This window comes from Gopherus flavomarginatus, chromosome 1 (assembly GCF_025201925.1).
Source record: "Gopherus flavomarginatus isolate rGopFla2 chromosome 1, rGopFla2.mat.asm, whole genome shotgun sequence".
In the NCBI taxonomy this organism is placed as follows: Eukaryota; Metazoa; Chordata; order Testudines; family Testudinidae; genus Gopherus; species Gopherus flavomarginatus.
In genome coordinates, this window is record NC_066617.1 from 372719092 (window position 1) to 372737191 (window position 18100).

General features: G+C 46.4%; 1 protein-coding gene across 1 annotated transcript; it reads right to left on the reverse strand.

The window, feature by feature from the left end:
• Nucleotides 1-1048: 1048 nt before the first annotated feature.
• LOC127047375 (olfactory receptor 52B2-like) lies at nt 1049-2014 on the reverse strand. The gene has a single exon (XM_050945517.1). The coding sequence runs from the start codon at nt 2012-2014 to the stop codon at nt 1049-1051; it is 966 nt and encodes a 321-aa protein (XP_050801474.1).
• Between the last annotated feature and the right edge of the window lie 16086 nt (nt 2015-18100).

An 18100-nucleotide genomic window follows, 5' to 3' on the forward strand; every position in this document is an offset into this window, starting at 1 on the left:
CGGCCAGTCATGTCTAACTAACCTAATTGCCTTCTGTGATGAGATAACTGGCTCTGTGGATATAGGGAAAGTGCTAGATGTGATATATCTTGACTTTAGCAAAGCTTTTGATATAGTCTTCCACAGTATTCTTGCCAGCAAGTTAAAGAAGTATGGGCTGGATGAATGGACTATAAGGTGGATAGAAAGCAGTGACCCTGAGAGGGATTTAGAAGTTTGCATCTATTTGTGGAAGGTGCTGTAACAAAAATCAAGTGAATGTGTTCGATCCAGGGGTGACTGGGTATAATTCTAGGGCCTGTGTTATACAGGAGGTCAGATTGTGGTTCCTTCTGACCTTAAACATTATGAATCACCATGTTTGCTGTTGGGTGGTGTGTGGGAGACTGTGCTGCCCTAGACATGTCCTCTTGGGGTGGATCTCCAGGTCGAGGAGGCCCATGGTGACACAGTAAAAGCCACTCCTGCTCAGGTTCTGGGCTGTGCAGTGGAGGGCCATGTAATCCCTGTGCTGTCTTCCTGAGGATACTTTCTCCTAACTTCCATGCTGGCCCCAAAGTGTGCTCACTTTGCCACAGAGAAAATTAAGAAGGAAAGAAACGAACCCAAGGTGACACAGCAGATTGGAGGGAGAACGAAGTCTAGAGCCCCTGTCTCCCAAAGTTCAGCACAGTGCACTTCGCATGCTGTATAGCACCTCTCCCTTGGCTGCTGCTTTCCACGCACACATCGTGCTCTCTCTCTCTCTCTCATGGTGACTTTACGCCTGTGCTTTCTTGGTTTGCGATTTCCCTTCAACTTAGAACAGAGACTTATTCAGTCTGGCTGCTTTTTGTGGAAGTGAGCAGTGTTGTTGTAGCCATGTGTATCCCAGGATATTACAGAGACAACATGAGGAGGAAAGAGCTTTCATTGGACCCAAATTCTGAGGTGAGAGAGACCAGCTTTCGACCTTACGAAGTGGAAGGACATAGTTCAAACATCCCTATAGTTCCAATGAAAACCTGGCTTTAATTTCCAAGTCCCACAGCATTTTCTGTTGCCTCCTTTAGCTCAGCAGGGAGCTTCTGCTGCAGCATCGATGAAACACATTGATCACCCGTTTCAGGATCTCTTTTGTTGTCACCCCATAAACAATGGGGTTTAACATGGGGGGAGTGAGCACATAGAGGTTGGCCAGGAGGTTGAGAATATAACCTGGGATGATGTGCCCAAATTGATTTGCAAAAGAGGAGAAAAAAGCCGGTGTGTAGAACATCAGCATGACACAGACATGGGAGCCGCAGGTGTGGAGAGCCTTGAGCCGGGCTTCCTTGGTGGGGAGCTGGAATACGGCCCTGAGGATCAGCCCATAAGATACAGCAATGAGCACAGCATCCAAACCAATTACTAAAATAGCCATGGCTACGCCATACCAGACACTGACTGTGATGTTGTTGCAGGCCAGCCGGGCTATGGCCATGTAGTCACAATAGTTGTGAGGCAGGCGGTTGGTTCTGCAGAACTTCAGCTGCTTCACAAAAAAGATGACAGGGAAAATGAAACAGAAACTTCTTGTGACAACTGCCAGCCCTATCTTCCCAATCACAGACTTGTTTAGTATCATGGTGTATCTCAGGGGGTTGCAAATGGCAACGTACCGATCAAACGCCATGGCCAGCAGGATGGCCGACTCAGCCATAAAACTGACATGGATGAAGAACATCTGGGTCAGGCAGGCAGCAAAAGAAATTTCCCCTGCTCTAAACCAGAATACAGCCAGCATCTTGGGCACTGTCGTGGTAGATAACAGCAGATCAGCAGCAGCCAGCATGGACAAGAATAGATACATGGGCTCATGGAGGCTTCGTTCTGTTACTATGATGAATAGTAAGAGAGAGTTCCCAAAAAGTGCCACAACGTACATCAGACAGAAGGGAATGGAGATCCAGACATGAGACTCCTCCGTACCCGGGATGCCGGTCAGGATGTAGGTCATGGGGTCAGAAAAGGTGTGATTGTCAGCTGGCATCATGTGCCATCATTTGGATTTTCTGTTCAGTTTCCTGTTACTAACAGCAAAAGAGACAATCAGTGAGAAGGTGAGTGTCGGCTAGGACTGGACTGCATTTGTTACAGTGTGATGGGTTCCCCCCTGGGAACCACATGGAACTGGGGTTTCGTGGAGCCTTCTGACTCCCCCAGTCTGTGCCCCCTCTCACACTGTGCTGCTGTGACAAGCTGCAGACCTGCTCCCCATCTTACACTTACACCAGCATCCACACACGTAGGGACACACCCCGCTGCAGTTACATGCAGGCTCTAACCAGCCACTGCATGAACCAACAATAGAGAGGCTGCAGCCAAATTAACCACCAGTTTACCAGATTCGTACCCCCCACTGGAGTGTAAACCCAAAATGTTACAGTCTTACCCTGTGCAGAGAACTGTACAGCGTAAGCTCATAGAATTCGCCCCCTCCCTGAATGTGGAAAGGAATATACAACAGCCTCTGCCAGTTGAGCTATGATTTTCCCAGGCACTTCATTCCAACTCACTAGTGTAGATAAAGCAAAAACACCTTTATTAACTACCAAAGATCGATTTTAAGCTCCAGATCTTTCATACACAGGTTGGAAATCCCTTTAGCCTGGGTCCAGCACTTCCCCCCAGTTCACACTTTGTTCCTCGGGTGTTTCCAGGAGTCTTCTTGTGTGGAGAGTGAAGAACAAAAGATGACGCTATATGCTGTAGCTTTAGCATACGATGGGAACCCTCTGTTTCAAAACTTGTTTCCCACACCAGTTTGTTGAAAGATTCAGATATCTCAAGATGGAGTCCAGAGTCACATGGGCTGGTCACACACCCCTGCAGAGTGATAGCAGCCATTATCCATAGGCTGTCTGGAGCACTCTCAGGAAGGCTCATCAGGTGGGAGAGAAGTTTCTACTAAGACCTATTGTTTCCCCTAATGGGTCATTGGCTTGAATAGCCCCTTCCGGAGCAGCTATCAAGACTGAAGGCATCTTGCCTAGTGGGCGTAACCAGGTGTAACCACAATTGAAGTACAGATACATAGTCAATATTTATAACTTTAGATACAAAATATGTATGTGCACAGAAATAGGATAATCATATTCAGCAAATTAGAACATTTCCAATGACACCTCACATGATTTATCTTATACACAAAATGCATCACAATTATATCATAATAATATCACCGTGAAGAATATGGGGTGCAGTGTCACAGACAGAATTGTATCAGAGGGGTAGCCATGTTAGTCTGGATCTGTAAAAGCAGCAAAGAATCCTGTGACACCTTATAGACTAACAGACTTTTTGGAGCATGAGCTTTCATGGGTGAATACCCACTTCGTCAGATGCATGTAATGGAAATTTCCAGGGGCAGGTATATATATGCAGGCAAGCTAGAGATAATGAGGTAGTTCAATCAGGGAGGATGAGGCCCTGTTCTAGCACTTGAGGTGTGAAAACCAAGGGAGGAGAAACTGGTTTTGTAATTGGCAAGCCATTCAGAGTCTTTGTTTAATCCTGAGCTGATGGTGTCAAATTTGCAGATGAACTGAAGCTCAGCAATTTCTCTTTGAAGTCTGGTCCTGAAGTTTTTTTGCTGCAGGATGGCCACCTTAAGGTCTGCTATAGTGTGGCCAGGGAGGTTGAAGTGTTCTCCTACAGGTTTTTGTATATTGCCATTCCTAATATCTGAGTTGTGTCCATTTATCCTCTTCCGTAGCGACTGTCCAGTTTGGCCGATGTACATAGCAGAGGGGCATTGCTGGCATATGATGGCGTATATTACATTGGTGGAGGTGCAGGTGAATGAACCGGTGATAGTGTGGCTGATCTGGTTAGGTCCTGTGATGGTGTCGCTGGTGTAAATATGTGGGCAGAGTTGGCATCGAGGTTTGTTGCATGGATTGGTTCCTGAGCTAGAGTTATTATGGTGCGGTGTGCAGTTGCTGGTGAGAATATGTTTCAGGTTGGCAGATTGCCTGTGGGCGAGGACTGGCCTGCCACCCAAGGCCTGTGAAAGTGTGGGATCATTGTCCAGGATGGGTTGTAGATCCCTGATGATGCGTTGGGGGGGTTTTAGTTGGGGACTGTATGTGATGGCCAGTGGAGTCCTGTTGGTTTCTTTCTTGGGTTTGTCTTGCAGTAGGAGGCTTCTGGGTATACGTCTGGCTCTGTTGATCTGTTTCCTTATTTCCTCATGTGGGTATTGTAGTTTTGAGAATGCTTGGTGGAGATTTTGTAGGTGTTGGTCTCTGTCTAAGGGGTTAGAGCAGATGCGATTGTACCTCAGTGCTTGGCTGTAGACAATGGATCGTGTGATGTGCCCAGGATGGAAGCTGGAGGCATGAAGGTAGGCATAGCGGTCGGTAGGTTTTTGGTATAGGGTGGTGGTAATGTGACCATCACTTATTTGCACCATGGTGTCTAGGAAGTGGACCTCCCGTGTAGATTGGTCCAGGCTGAGGTTGATGGTGGGGTGGAAGCTGTTGAAATCATGGTGGAATTTTTCCAGAGACTCCTTCCCATGGGTCCAGATGATGAAGATGTCATCAATGTAGCGTAGGTAGAGAAGGGGCGTGAGTGGACGAGAGCTGAGGAAGCGTTGTTCCAGGTCGGCCATAAAAATATTGGCATATTGTGGGGCCATGCAGGTGCCCATAGCAGTGCCACTGATCTGGAGATATATATTGTCATCAAATTTGAAATAGCTGTGTGTGAGGATAAAGGCACAGAGCTCAGCAGCCAGTTGTGCTGTGGCATCATCAGGGATAGTGTTCCTGACAGCTTGTATTCCATCTGTGTGTGGGATGTTTGTGTAGAGAGCCTCTACATCCATGGTGGCTAGGATGGTGTTTTCTGGAAGGTCACCAATGAGTTGTAGTTTCCTCAGGAAATCAGTGGTGTCACAGAGATAGCTGGGAGTGCTGGTGGCATAGGGTCTGAGTAGAGAGTCCACATATCCAGATAGTCCTTCAGTGAGAGTGCCAATGACCGAGATGATGGGGCATCCAGGATTTCTGGGTTTGTGGATCTTGGGTAGTAGATAGAACAACCCTGGTCGGGGCTCTAAGGGTATGTTGATTTGTTCCGGTGTTAGTGTAGGGAGTGTCCTGGGTAGATGTTGCAGTTTCTTAGTGTATTCCTGTCATAACATTTTTCCCAGATTTGTACCTTAGTGTCCAAAATATGGGTGTTAGCATGAAAACCTCCAAGCTTAGTTACCAGCTTGGACCTGGTAAAGCTGCCACCACCCAAAAAATTAGAGTGTTTTGGGGCACTCTGGTCTCCCCAAAAACCTTCCCTGGGGACCCCAAGACCCAAATTCCTTGAGTCTCACAACAAAGGGGAATAAACCATTTCCCTTCCCCCTCCTCCTTCCCAGGTGTTCCCTCCCTGGGTTCCTGGAGAGATACACAGAAGCAAGCTCCGTGAATCTAAACAGAGGGATTCCACCCTCCCTATTTCCAGTCCTGAAAAACACAAGTACCGAGATAGCTAATCTCTCTTCCCCCTTACCCAGAGGGCGTGCAAAGTCAGGCTTAGTAAATCTAACACACAGATTTTCCCTCTGACTTCTTCCTCCCACCAATTCCCTGGTGAGTTACAGACTCAATTCCCTGGAGCCCCCACTAAAGAAAACTCCAACAGGTCTTAAAAAGAAAGCTTTATATAAAAAGAAAGGAAAAATACATAAAAATGGTCTCTCTGTATTAAGGTCACAAATACAGGGTCAATTGCTTAAAAGAATTATGAATAAACAGCCTTATTTAAAAAGAATACAATTCAAAGCACTCCAGCAACTACACACATGTAAATACAAAAGAAAAAAATCTCTTTGTACTTACAACTGGGAAACAGAAGATTAGAAAGGCAGGAGACAGAAAAAATCCCTCTCATAGCCGGGAGAGTACAGGCACAAGACAAGAAACAAAGGACTCACGCACAAACTTCCCTCCACCCAGATCTGAAAAAGTCTTGTTTCCTGATTGGTCCTCTGGTCAGGTGTTTCAGGTTACTCCTTTCCAGGTAAAAGAACATTAACCCTTAGCTATCTGTTTATGACAATTCCTCAGTGGGATCTGAGGGAAGTGGCCTGTAGAATTTGGTGTTGGAGAGTTGTCTGGCAGCCTCCTTTTGGTATTCAGACCTGTTCATGATGACAACAGCACCTCCTTTATCAGCCTCTTTGATGATAATGTCTGGGTGGTTTCTGAGGCTGTGGATGGCATTGCGTTCTGCACGACTTAGGTTATGAGGCAAGCGATGTTGTTTTTCTACTATTTCTGCCTGTGCATGTTGGCGGAAGCATTCAATGTAGAGGTCCAGACTGTCATTCGACCCTCAGGAGGAGTCCATGTGGAGTTCTTCTTGTGCTGTTGGTGGGAGGGTACCTGTGTATCAGTGCGCTGTTCAGTGTTGTCCTGAAAGTATTCTTTGAGTCGGAGATGGCGAAAGTAGGCTTCCAGATCGCCGCAGAACTGTATCATATTGGTGGGGGTGGCAGGGCAGAAAGAGAGTCCCTGAGATAGGACAGACTTTGGGATCATTGTCCATGGATGGACAATGATTTATAGAATTAAGACAGAATTATAGATTCCATGAAAAACTTCATGTGACAGCTGCCTGTCGGGTGGGACCATAAATCCAGAAACACTCTCCTGCTACGGAATGTCTCCAGGTTCGGATGGTTCTGGCCCCAGGTGAAGCAGGTCGTGCCCTCCTGGTGTTGCTGTCCACAGCAGAATGTCTCCTCCTCACGTTTGCTGCAGTCACCCTGAGGGCTCCAGCGGTGACTGCGAAAGTGAGTTAAAGCAGCCACACAGCTGGTTCTTCTTTCACTTACACTGGTTTCATACTCACCACTGTGGAGTCTCTCCCAGTTTATAATAGGGTGAGAGCAGAACCTCTTTCCTTCACAATCCTCCTAATGGATCCTACTGGCTTTGTGTCCTTGACCGAAACGACACTCAAGCCTACGAGAAAACTCATTCACAAGCAACTCCCGTTGAGTTTTATGAAAATATTCACCTGAGAAAAGTTACAAGGTTTTTCAGGATTTGGTTCTAAATATGTGGGACAATCTCAATTAAGGTCTGATCTGCACTCCAGACCTACACTGGGATAACTACGTTGCCCAGGTGTGTGGAAAACCCCTCCCGCCTCCCGAGTGATCTAATCCCCTGTATAGGCAGCGCTCTGTCAGTGGGAGAGATGCCTCTCAGAGAGGAGGATTAACAATGCTGACAGGGACTCTCATCCATCAGCGCAGTTGTGACAGTGCTGCCCGTGGGAGCCAGCTGAGGTCACTCAATCAGGGTGAACTGCAAACAAAACGGGGCAGACAAACCCCAAACGCTGGTGGTGATTCTAATACTTAGATTTACCAAGCCAGCACAAAACAGCTTCTATAGTCCCTCACTGGTTACTTAGAAGTTCAAACCATGCAGTTCCCTTAAAGTACCCAGCCTCAGGGGTCCATCCAGACACACCTGTCAGATATATGATGATGGTTCAAGAAATCTTATCTCATCATATAAAAGAAAAGGTTCTTCCAGTCCCAAAGGATCAGCCACATACCCAGGTTCAATTATAACTTAGATCTTACCCACAATACACACTACAGCCAATTATAATTAACTAAGCTAAAATTTATTAGAAAAGAAAAGAGAGAGAATGTTGGTTAAAGGATCAATACACATACAGACTTGAATTCAGTTCTTGAGGTTCAGATGCATAGCAGAGGTGAGTTGGAGTTGCCAAAAGTCCTTTTAGAAATAGTCCATAGGTTTTAATCCAATGTCCATATTCAGAGTGACTCCAGTCAGTAACTGGGGATCTCAATCCTTGTGGTTTAAGGTTTCCCCTTCTTGAAACCCAAAGCAGATCTGAGATGAAGGATCATGTCCCAGGCTTCTTATACATTTCCAGCAGCCTTTCGGCCTGAGAAAACAATAGGTTTAACTCTTTCTCCCAAACATCCTGGCAATTAGCACAGAGTAATTTATCCATTAAACAGTTAAGATACAGGTTACCACAACCTTCAAAGAGACACATAGACAATAATACAATTTTACTCAAGTATTATCATAAATGCTAATATTCCTTTTTTGATCTTTGAATTAAAACTATAGCAATAGACAAGACTTGTTTGCTGGCATCCCAAGACCTGAGCAAACATCTACCCTTCTACCTCTAACAATGCAGACTTGCATTTCAAAGCTCTATTCATTTATATGTCTTGCTAACCAGTTCTTAAGGTTCACCCATGGGTCAGGTCAGTCAGTGAGGTGAGTTAATTAACTCTTTCTGGCCCTGTCATCTTTCAATGAGATATTATATTACACTCATAACGTCACAGCAGTCTACATTAATGCACCACAGTGGTGCAGCCACGCTGCTGCAACATTTTAAGCCTGGAAGTGTTGCCTAAGCGAAGGCCTCGGGATTTGGGCTGAAGAATATTACAGGGCCAAAGTAAATCTCAAAGGAAGTTTACTCTGCACAGTCAGGGCTCAGACCCAGCATGCAGCTCCAGGCACCACCCCTCTGTGACTGAGTCAGATGGTGAAGAGCAGAAGAGAATTAACCCTTTCCTCCTCTCACTTGTTTGATCTGATTATTTCTCCTTTTGTACGTCATTTGGAAAGGTCGTTGTGACACTCAGGCCCCTGGCAAAGAGTTCCTTCTTCCTTGCTGTCAGGAGTCTCTTTCCCCACTTTGAACTTTAGCATCCAAAAAGTGGGGACCCGCCTGTTCCCTTCTAAGCTTAGTTCCTAGCTTAGATCTTATCACACAGCCACCAACCCAAAATATAGTGTTTGGGTACACTCTTTGTCCCCCAGAACCTTCCCTAGGGGACCCAAGACCCAAACCCCCTGGGTCTCAAAACAAAGGGAAATAAACCAATCTCCACCCTCCTTTCTTCCTCCCAGATTTTCCCCTCCCTGGGTTACACTGGGAGATCACTGTGATTCAAACTCCTTGAATCTTAAAACAGAGGAAATTCACCTTCCCCTCTCTTCTCTCCCCCTCCCAGACTCTCACTGAGAGAGAGACACTGATCCTAATACAGAGAGAAATTAACCTTTCCCTCCCTTCTCTCCCCCACCAATCCCTGGTCTTACACAAGAATAAAAAAATCAATTAGGTTCTTAAAAAGAAAAACTTTTAATTAAAGAAAGAAAAAAGTAAAAATGATCTCTGTAAACTCAAGATGGAAAAATGTTACAGGGTCTTTCAGCTTCACCTAGACCAGAGGGATTTCCCCTCCCAGCCTAAGTATACAAGTACAGCATACAGAGTTAAAATCCTTCCTGCAAAATACACATTTGCAATAAAGAGAACAAGCAAATGCCTAATCCGCCTTCTCTAGCTAGTACTTACTATTTTGAACATGGAAGACTGTTTCAGAAAGATTGGAGGAATCTGGCTGCATGTCTGGCCTCTCTTAGCCCCAAGACAGAACAACGCACAAACAAAAAAACACAAACAAAGGCTTCCCTCCACCACGATTTGAAAGTATCTTGTCTCCTAATTGGTTCTTTGGTCAGTTGTCAGCCAAGTTTACCGAGCTTGTTAACCCTGGGGGAGAATGGCCTATTCAGGGCAATGGGCCATTAGAAAAAATAATAGGCCTTCGGAGAAGCTTATCTCTCAACCAGGGGAGCCTTCCTGTGAATGCTACAGACAGCCTCCCAGTAATGGCTGCTATGACTCTATGATATGTGATGAGACCACATGTCTCTGGACTCCATCTTGGGATGTCAATATTCTTCCATAAAACTGTCTGGGAACCAAGTTTTGAAATAAAGGGATCCCAACACATGCAAAAGCTAGAGAAGGCAGGGAGTGACATGATCTGAGGTTCTTTATTCTGCACACAAGAAGACTTCTGGAAACAGCTGAGAACAAAGACTCCAAAGGGAGAAGTGCTGGACCCAGGCTAAAGGGATTTCTAGTCTATGTATGAAACACCTGGGGATTCCCAAGCTGCAAAGAAATGCAGCTTGTGCCTTAAGAATCTAAAAATCTGCCTGTATCACAGTTAGGGTGAGAATATGCTAATTCATATCAAATCTGTTTAGTATGTTAAGTTAAGGTTGCATTTTTATTTATTTGCTAGGTAATCTGCTTGGCATCACTTATAATCACTTACAATCTCTCTTTTCTATTTAATAAACTTGTTCTGTTATAATCTAAACCGTGAGCTTTGACTGGAGTGCTTGGAGAAACTCTCGGCTTGGTTACTCCAAGTGTGCATGGTTCTCTTCACATGGAGGGAGAGGCCAACGGGGTATTAAACTCACACACTGCCCAGATTTGACCAGGGAAGGCTGGTACTGCTCTGGGGTCCTGGCCTGGAAAGCTGGTGGTTCAAAAGCCTGTGTCCAATTGCAGCTGTGTGTGTCTCTATGTCATAAACAGATAGTTAAGGGTTAATAGAACAGGAGTACTTCATGTCTCTTTTGCCTGTAAAGGGTTAACAAGTTCAGTGAGCCTGGCTGTCACCTGACCAGAGGACCGATCAGGGGACAGGATTCTTTCAAATCTTGGTGGAGGGAAGTTTGTGTGTGTGCTGTTAGTGTTTGGTTGTTGTTCTCTCTGGGTTCTGAGAGTGACCAGACGTGCAACCAGGTTTCTCTCCAATCTCTCTGATACAGTCTCTTATATGTCCAGAATAGTAAGTACTAGGTAGATAAGGTGAGTTAGGCTTATGTTTGTTTTCTTTATTTGCAAATGTGTATTTGGCTGGGAGGAGTTCAAATGTATATTTTGCTGAAAGGATTTTATTTTGTACATGTATACTTAGGCTGGGAGGGTATTCCCAGTGTCTATAGCTGAAAGACCCTGTAACATATTCTATCTAAAATTTACAGTGATAATTTTTACTGTTTTTTCTTTCTTTAATTAAAAGCTTTTCTTGTTTAAGAACCTGATTGTTTTTTTATTCTGGTGAGACCCCAGGGGACTGGGTCTGGATCAACCAGGGAATTGGTGGAGAGAAAGGAGGGAAGGGGGAGAGAAAGGTTAATTTCTCTCTGTGTTAGGATTACTTTCTCTCTCAGAGAGAGTCTGGGAGTGGGAGAGAGAAGGAGGGAGGAAGGTGAATTTTCCTCTCTTTTTTAAGATTCAAGGAGTTTGAATCACAGTGATCTTCCAGGGTAACCCATGGAGGGGAAGCCTGGGAGAGGCAACGGTGAGGGAAAGGGTTTACTTCCCTTGTGTTAAGATCCAGAGGGTCTGGGTCTTGGGGGTCTCCGGGCAAGGTTTTGGGGGGACCAGAGTATACCAGGCACTGGAATTCCTGGTTGGTGGCAGCGCTACAAGTACTAAGCTGGTAATCGAGCTTAGAGGAATTCATGCTGGCACTCATCTTTTGGATGCTAAGGTTCAGAGTGGGGGGTTATACCATGACACTCTATCTGTGTGAATGCTGGTGAAAGTGCAGGCGGGAGGGTTTTGCAGCTTGTCAGAGCAGTACAGGGTGAGAGGGAGCCCAGGCTGCAGGGTCAGCGGGCTCAGTGGTACCCCAGTTCCAGATGGCACCGTGCGGGGAACCTGTCACAATCAGTATCAAAGCAGCCCTTATAATTGGTTGCTCCTGGTTTATTTTGGACATTTACAGCTATGCTGCTTAAAACCAGCTAATTTCTGCAAACCAGAACAGACTCAGTCCTGGGGTCCTGATTGATTTTCATGGAAGTGCTGCCTGAGTGAAGATCTCGGGATTTGGGGTGCAGAATATTACAGGGCCTGAGCAGATTTCCAAAGAGATTTACTCTGAGCAGTCACATTAACCTAGAATGGCCCAGTCCAGAGCCCACTGAGTGCAGCAGCAAGACCCTCAGTGACTCCCCTGGGAGTGGATCAGGGTAACCCGGCGACCTCTTCCCAGCACCGAACCTCAGCGCAGTCACAGGAGTGTATCTCAGAGCCCTGGCTCCCGTCCTGCCCCTGCAGTCAGAGTTACGCACCCCCATTCTAGCCAACCCCAGCTCAACATTTCCTCGGTTTCATGTTTACATTCGCCCCTTCACAGATTCATTCCATGCAAATGACTCACCAGGCTCGGGCCCCAGCTGGGGAGGAGGACTCTCTGCCTGTGACTGGGTCAGGGAGCTGCAGGCGGCAGGGATTCTGCACTGACCGGCGCTGAGGTACAGGGATATTTATACTGCTGCCCTGGGAATCCCAGGGGGGTCTCAGAGCCAGCACAGAGCCCCAGGGACCTGCCTCTGTGCCCGGCTCAGGTGGGGAAGAGCAGCAGAAATTAACCCTTTTCTCTTCTCTCTTGTTTGATCTGATCATTTCTTCCTTTGTATGTTATTTAGAAAGGTTGTTGTGACACTGAGGCCTTGGCAAAGAGTTCCCTGTTCTTTGCAAACAGCTCTCATCTCAGGCCTGACAAACACTACACCACACCACACACAAGTTTTATGCTAAGAAGGGAAAAGTGACGGTGGCGTGGAAGAGGTGAATCTCTCTACAACCCTGGAACGTCTACAGTGGCAACAAATCAAGGAGCTGTGCACTAGCTTCGCCCCATTGTTCTCAGCCACCCCAGGATGGACTGAACTGGCATATCACTCCATTGACACAGGTAATGCTCACCCAATTAGAACCTCACCCTTCTGGGTGTCTCCTCATGCCCAAGTTGCTATAGAATGGGAGATCCAAAACATGCTACAAATGGGTATAATCTGCTCATCTACCAGTGCATGGGCATCTCCAGTGGTTCTGGTACCCAAACCAGATAGGGAAATACGCTTTTGCGTGGACTATCATAAGCTAAATGCGGTAACTCGTCCAGACAACTATCCAATGCCTTGCACCGATGAGCTATTGGGGAAGTTGGGACGTGCCCAGTTCATACCTACAATAAACTTAACCAAGGGGTACTGGCAAGTACCGCTAGATGAACCTGTCAGGGAAAGGTCAGCATTCATCACCCACGCAGGGGTGTATGAATTTAATGTGCTTCCTTTCGGGCTGCGAAATGCACCCGCCACCTTCCAAAGGCTTGTAGATGGCCTCCTAGCAGGATTGGGAGAATATGCTGTTACCTACCTTGATGTTGTGGCCATTTTTTCTGATTCATGGCCCGAACACCTAGAACACCTGGAAAAGGTCTTTGAGCGCATCAGGCAGGCCGGACTAACTGATGAGGCCAAAAAGTGTCAAATAGGCCAAAACAGAGTGACTTACCTGGGGCACCAGGTGGGTCGAGGAACCATAAACCCCCTACAGGCCAAGGTGGATGCTATCCAAAAGTGGCCTGTCCCAAAGTCAAAGAAACAGGTCCAATCCTTCTTAGGCTTGGCCGGTTATTACAGGCGATTTGTACCACACTACAGCCAAATCGCTGCCTCACTGACCGACCTGACCAAAAAGACCCAGCCGAATGCTGTTAAGAGGACTGATGAGTGTCAGAAGGCCTTTACCCAGCTTAAGGCGACACTCATGTCTGACCCTGTGCTAAGGGCCCCTGACTTTGACAAACCATTCCTAGTAACCACGGATGCATCTGAGCGTGGTGTGGGAGCAGTTCTCATGCAGGAAGGACCGGATCACAACTTCCATCCTGTCTGTTTCTGAACAAGAAACTGTCTGAGAGGGAAAGCCACTGGTCCATCAGTGAAAAGGAATGCTACGTCATTGTGTACGCCCTGGAAAAGTTATGCCCATACGTTTGGGGACGGGGCTTCCAGCTACAAACTGACCATGCTGCGCTATAGTGGCTTCATACTGACAAAAGAAACAACAAAAAACTGCTTCGATGCTCTCCAAGATTTTGATTTTGAAATTCAACACATTTCAGGAGCTTTTAACAAAGTAGCTGATGCACTCTCCCATGAAAGTTTCCCAGAATCCACTGGTTAAAAATTGTCCTTAAAATGTAGAAAGTATTGTAGTTTACATACTTAATAGTATATGTAAAGGTGCATGTGTTGTATTAATCTGCTTATTCTAAAGTTCTAGGAAGAAATCACTGCCAGTGAGGTTCCCCACTGTCTAGGATTTGGGGTGTGTGTCATAAACAGATGGTTAAGGGTTAATGTCTCTTTTACCTATAAAGGGTTAACTAGCAGTAAACCTGGACCACCTGACCAGAGGACCAAATCAGGAGACAAGATACTTTCAAATCTTGGTGGAGGGAAGCCTTTGTTTGTGCTTCTTGGGTTTTTTTCTGTGTATTCTCTCTGGGTTCTGAGAGGGGCCAGACATGTAAGCAGATTCCTCCAATCTTTCTGAAAAAATCTCTTCTGCTCAAATTAGTAAGAACCAGTTAGAAAGGCAGTTTAGTCGTTTTTGTTTGTTGTCTTTATTTGCAAATGTGTATTTTGCTGGAAGGATTGTATTTGTGCTAGGGGGAGGACTATGCCTAGTGTCTGTAAGCTGAAAGACCCTGTAACATTTTCCAACCTGATTTTACAGAGACAATTTTTACTTTTTCTTTCTTTTATTAAAAGCTTTTCTTTTTAAAAGACCTGACTGATTTTTTCCTCTGTTTAAGGTTCAAGGGAATTGAATCTAAACTCACCAGGGAGTGGGGGGGGGGGGGAAAGGGGGCGGGGGAAGGCAAATTTCCCTTTGTTTTAGATTCACGGAGCTTGAATCTGTCTCTCTCTCCAGGATAGCCCAGGGAGGGAAAGCCTGGGAGAGGACCCAGTGGGGAAAGGGTTTATTTTCCCTTGTGTTAAGATTCAAGGAATTTGGATCTTGTTTCACCACGGAGTTGGTGAAACCTCTCCAGATGACCCAGGGAGGGAAAGTCTAAGAGGAGGAAAGCTGGGAGGGAGAGTCAGTTCCTCCTTGTTTTAAGATCCAGGGAGTCTGGATCTTGGGGTCTCCTGGGAAGGCTTTGGGGGGACCAGAGTGTACCAGGCACTGCAAGCCCTGGTTGATGGCAGCCTTATCAGATCTAAGCTGGTAATTAAGCTTAGAGGAATTCATGCTGGTACCCCATCTTTTGGACCCTAAGGTTCAGAGTGGGGGTTCATACCATGACAAAGGCGAACTAGGCAATCGCCTAGGGCACCAGGATTTTAGAGGGGCGGCATTTTGCCGGTGCTGGGGGGAGCGGCAGGCAGCTCCGGTGGACCTGCTGCAGTCGTGCCTGAGGAGGGTCCGTTGGTCTGCGGCTCTGGTGAGCTGTCGCAGGCATGCGTGTGGACGGTCCTCTGGTCCCGCGCAGCTCCTGTGGACATCCATCTAGCGCCAGTCCTGCAGGAGGGAGTGTCATGCTGGGACCCCCAAAGGAAAAGGTCAGGGCTCAGGAACTGCTGAGAGAAAGGGAGAGTCTCCTTCATTCTTCCGCAGAACTGGGAAGCCACACGCTTCCAGGTGGGAGGGAGGTTGAGACCAACTCCTGCACTGCAGCTGGAGGAAACACCACATCAGGAAGGGACAAGGGGGTAAGGCCTGCCACAGAGAGCATTGTCCAGGTTGTTAGCTGCTGGCAGGTTGCAGCTGAACCAGAGACAACCCAGGCTCCTGGGAGCAGAGAGAAATGTGTCCCAGAGGATGGCCGAGAGCAGGGGGAGGGAATCTCCAAAACCACTGAGCTGGGTGAGGATTACGGCTACTCTGTAACACAGGGAAGCAGGGTGCTTCCAAGCATGGGAGTTGCTGAGACTGGCTCCTTTCCAGCAGAAGGCAACATGCCCTGAGGCGCAGGGGCAGGAGAGGAGCTGTCAGAGATTAGGGATCCTGTTCCTGTTGTTAGCTGGCAGAGCTCTGCAGCCGAGCAAGGTATAGAGCCCTTCCTAGGGAGCACCAAGAAATGTCTCTTAGGAGAGAAGGAAAGAGAGCACAGATCACAGCCCTTAGGGGGCAGGGAACGACTCAGTGTCGGGAGGGAGAAACACAGGGTAACCCCAAAGGTGGAGCTGGATTTTCTGGATATGTACAGTCCTGGGGCTGGGAGACTGCTCCCCAAAGGGTCAGCCTATGTACAGGATCCCTCGGAACACCTATCTGGCCAGACCTGAGGCACCAAAAATCCAGGAACATGATTAAATAAAGAGCCAACCCAGAGGGGAACACTGGAGGGAAAGAAAAGCCAGTGACTGATTACATGGGAGAGAGTCAAAGGACAGCGTGGGTAATGAACAAACTAACCTCAGACTGCACCATCTGATCAGAGGGTGTGGTATCATACAGATACTTGTAAGTGCACATGCGTGATAAAAAAAATTGGTACTAATGTTGGTTTGGGGGATAAGAATTTTGACACGGATGTTAATGCTACACTTCAATTAATACCTGTAAACAAACTTATAGCTTACCACGGTGAAGACACCTGTTCCACTAGGTGAGTGAGAAACTGAGACATGCTGCCTCGTGGCCTTAATGGCTTGATGCCAAGAGAACTATAACACAAACTGCCTTCAAGATAGTCAGTGACTAACCCTTTTTCAGTAAAATAAGGGGACAAGTGTGACACTCTGTATCTCGGGGAATACCCAGCACCCCTATGTTCATCCTTATAATACGATTGTGTGCTTTCCAATGCAAAGTTTGCAATGTCAGGTGTTTTGGAAGGCTTATGATGCACTGAGCATGGTTGTACTAGTAATTTTATCTTATAGGTTGTAATTTCATGTATATAGTTAGGAGGCTGAAAATGTTTTCTCGTGGCTTACAACAAACGCAGGCAAAACTCTCCGGGAACAGAGGTGCAGTTCACACGCCATCAGGGCATTTATGGGACAAACCCAGCCCAGTCTCACAGGAACAAAGGACACTGGCCTAGGCAGCAGCAAAAGATCTGTTGGATTATCGAGTGAATTACCCCCTTCCCCTTGGTCACCTTGGGACCACGATAAGGTAGTGCTCACCTGACTCTGAAGTGGGGTGGGGGTAAAGCTAAGAGGGAATAAAGAACATGATAAAAGGAAGAGACATTTGCCATGCTCTCCCTCTCTCTCTTCCAACTCCATCTACAGACACCACCACCAAGACACTGAAGGGCTGATCAAAAGGGAGAGCCTGGCTGAAGGGCAGCCAACCAGCCTGTGTTGAGAAGTATTTAAATTTGTAAGGGCACTGAAAGTGTTACGATCAGCTTAGGCTGCATTTTACATTTATTTCATTTGACCAAATCTAGCTTCTTGAGCTTTAACTTATAATCACTCAAAATCTACCTTTTGTAGTTAATAAATGTGTTTGTTTATTCTACCTGAAGCAGTGCATTTGATTTGAAGCGTGTCAGGGACTCCCCTTGGGATAACAATCTTGGTACATATCAATTATTTTGTTAAATTGACAAACTCCTATAAGCTTGCACTGTGCAGCGAGAATAACTGGATAATGCAAGACGGAAGTTCCTAGGGTTGTGTCAGGGACCGGAGATATTGGCTAATGTCATTTGGTTGCACAATCCAAGCAGCACCTGGACAAAAGTGCTGACTAATGTAGCTGGGAGCAGCTTACATGCTGGAGGCTGTGTGTGAACAGCCCAGGAACGGGGGGTTCTCACAGCAAAGCAAGGCAAGGCTGGCTCCCAGCTTTGAGGATTGGAGAGCACTAGCCTATCACTGGTCCAGATAACACCAGGAGAACTTCACAATAGTATGTCACAACCAATTTTGCCATAAATCACCACTCTTGTATTACTCACGGTGCTTGGGAGCACTTATAATAAAACAAGTCTGTTTAATTAAGAAGAAAGGAGAGGTAACTAGAAATGAGAGAGACGTTGAAACAAATGGTTACAGGATAACATCACAAAATGCAAAGTTGGGTCAATAGTTCCTTTTCCTAGCTAATAAAGTAGGCTCCCCACTCTCCAAGTTTAATGTGTTGCAGAGCTGGCTGGATTCATAAGAACCAGTACAGGGAAGTCGCATCTTACTTGGGATTAGGTTCTGAAGTCAGCGCGTAAGTCAAAATTGCATAGAGTCAAATGCTCATTGAGAGGAATGGCAGGCGAAATCGCCCGCAAAACAAGTACAGGATTTAAATTGTTATTTTTCACTTTTTTGTTTTGTTTTGCTGAGTGTGTATAGTTAAAATCGTGTGAGTTAAATGCGCCTATGATGCGACTCCTCTCTATCCAATTTTTCATGAGAATGTCCCTGCA

Coding starts and splice junctions, on each gene's coding strand:
- LOC127047375 (XM_050945517.1), bottom strand. CDS start 2,014: ATGATGCCAGCTGACAATCACACCTTTTCTGACCCCATGACCTACATC.